We start from the raw sequence: 2,500 nt of genomic DNA on the forward strand, positions 1-2,500 counted from the left end.
TTTTTTTTTTTTTGGCCCAGTGTCTTTATTTCACTCTTTTCAGACCCTGAGGCTCCCTGGGAAAAACCACAAAGGATCATTGGATCATTGGTTTCCCTTAGGGAACATAAAGTGTTATATCTGAGGGGAACTCACAACAGACCTCTCTCCTGAAGGCCACTTTCTCTCCTAATGCCTTTTCTGAGACCCGCAGTTCTGGTTTCTTGAAGAAGCTCTGTCCTGCAGAGTGCAAGCACTTGAAAACTCAGACTTGAACATACATACCTGGCAGCTTTCTGAGTGAGCTCCAGCGGGAAATCTGGGCACAATAACTGCAGCAGACAGTGGTACTCCCTCATGGTCAGCAGGTCTGCAGGACAAGGGAAAGGGCTGTTAGGCTGCAGTCTCGCACTCCCATCTGTGCTCGAGTCACGGGATTTGGGCCCCATCTTGTTATGACGCTGCTTCCGTTTGAAGGCCAGTCAGTGTGCAGGGTGAGGGGTTGCTTTCTTCCTCCCCCTTTTCTTTTGACACTATGCAGGGTCTCACTGTTGCTCTAGCTAGTCTGCAACTCTGTACATCAGGCTGGCCTCAAACTCAGAGATATGCCTGCCTCTGCCTTCTTAGTACTGGGATTAAAGGCATGCACCACAGCTGGCCAAAGAGGTGAGCTTTTAAGACTGGAATCTCTACCAAGCCACCCCTAGGTGAGGTACTGGTTACAGTATTTTGAATAAAGGGGCTACATTGGTCTTAGAACTAGCCAGGTGAAGAAAGGAAACAAGAAGAGCACCTACATCAGCCTTCTTACCCTGGCTTTCCCTGACTCCAAAAACTGTGGGTGACAAGTCATGCCAAAGTTGGTTGAGTCTCTGGAAGTCTCTGGCAGGGCAATGCATGCCCCAAAACCATCTATGAAATATCAACAGGAGCAAGGCAAGCATGTTGCATGTGGGGAAGAGAAGCACATAGCATAGAAACCCACAAACCTAATTTCTCTGCCACCCAGGACTACAGCAGCCTGGCTTCTTTGGGATGCTTGCACACAAATCTGGTCATCCTACTGTCAAGGATGCCAAGACATAGAGTCATGGCAAACTCCTGATCTACAGAAGAAGTGCTGTGGGAGCCAGGAGCCAGGAGGTTTGTGGTCCAGATTTGCCAAAGAGGCAAATCTCAGAGAGGAATCATACCTATGCTTCCCAGTTGTTTTGCTGGAGCCTGTGCTACAAAGAAAGGCTCTGGAGCAGCCCAACAACATCAGTCTCCAAGATCTCCCAAGGAGCAAAGGCTTTCCAGTGTGGAAGGCCATGCTCCCGGTGAAGCAAGAACCACCCAGCTGCAGCTATCCTAAGTGGGAGGAGGGGAGCCAGAGGACATGGCTATGCTGGGCAACCATGATGACAACTCTAGGCCCTTGGTTTCTCTGGACCTAAGTTAGCTCAAGCCACAGGAATCCAGACCTCCTGCCCCTGCTAGTTTTGTTGATACTTTTCTAGGACAAAAACCCCGAATCTCCAAGGGCCAGGCCCTGACCACTGTTTCATCAAAGCTTACCTCAAGGTGGGGGCACAGAGTTAAACTAACCACAGGGCCAAAAGCAAAGACCAGACTCAGCCTCAATGTAGGTCAGGGGACCAAGAGGTCTTTCAGCCTTGAACTTGGCCTCATGGGCCATGCACTGTCTTCTTATTTGACTGAAGGCACAGTCTGGCAGGAAGTTATACTCTTCAAGCAAGGGAGTAATAGCTGCTCAGTGTCACCTCTACGAGTGAGGAGCAGGAGTGATATGGGATAGGAGAAAAGCCCTCCTTCTTGCTCCACCACTCTAGGTATGGAGGACAGAGAGTACTGTCTTTGAATCAAGAGCTTTTTTGTTGTTTTTGTTTTTGTTTTTTGTTTTTTTGTTTTTTGTTTTGTTTTGTTTTCGAGACAGGGTTTTTCTGTGTAGCTTGGCTGTCCTGGAACTCACTCTGTAGACCAGGCTGGCCTCAAACTCAGAAATCCACCTGCCTCTGCCTCCCAAGTGCTGGGATTAAAGGCATGTGCCACCACTGCCAAGCTCAAGTGCTTTTTTTATGCTATACTTTGACACTATTATTGGGGGTGAGGCCAAAAACTGGACAGGAATTAGTATACATTCTCCAGATCACCTAGGCAGTCACCCTGGGAAGATATACAAGGGTAACAAGGTAGAAGAAACTAAGGGAGGAGAAGAATCAGTCTCTGGCTCCTGGTTTCCAGAGCTAATCCCTTTTTAAATTTTATTTTATTTTTTTAACCAGTCTGTGCTGAAGTTTTTTTTTTAATTAATTAATTTATTTTATGTATATGAGTACACTGTCACTATCTTCAGACACACCAAAAAAGGGCATCAGATCCCATTACAGATAGTTGTGAGCTACCATGTGGTTGCTGGGAACTGAACTCAGGACCTCTGGAAGAGCAGTCAGCGCTCTTAACCACTGAGCCATCTCTCCAGCCCTTTATTTTATTTTAATCACAGGTCCTCCTGCTTATG

General features: G+C 47.2%; 1 protein-coding gene across 2 annotated transcripts in view; it reads right to left on the bottom strand.

The window, feature by feature from the left end:
* Positions 1-2,500, bottom strand: part of CUNH11orf49 (chromosome unknown C11orf49 homolog) — a 167,089-nt gene that overhangs the window by 25,752 nt on the left and 138,837 nt on the right. For both annotated transcript variants that reach the window (XM_031371004.1, XM_031371003.1), the window contains exon 4: positions 265-349. In XM_031371004.1, coding sequence (XP_031226864.1) covers positions 265-349 — 85 coding nt within the window. The remainder of the gene's footprint in view (positions 1-264; positions 350-2,500) is intronic.

This window comes from Mastomys coucha, unplaced genomic scaffold, assembly GCF_008632895.1.
Source record: "Mastomys coucha isolate ucsf_1 unplaced genomic scaffold, UCSF_Mcou_1 pScaffold15, whole genome shotgun sequence".
NCBI classification, from domain to species: Eukaryota; Metazoa; Chordata; class Mammalia; order Rodentia; family Muridae; genus Mastomys; species Mastomys coucha.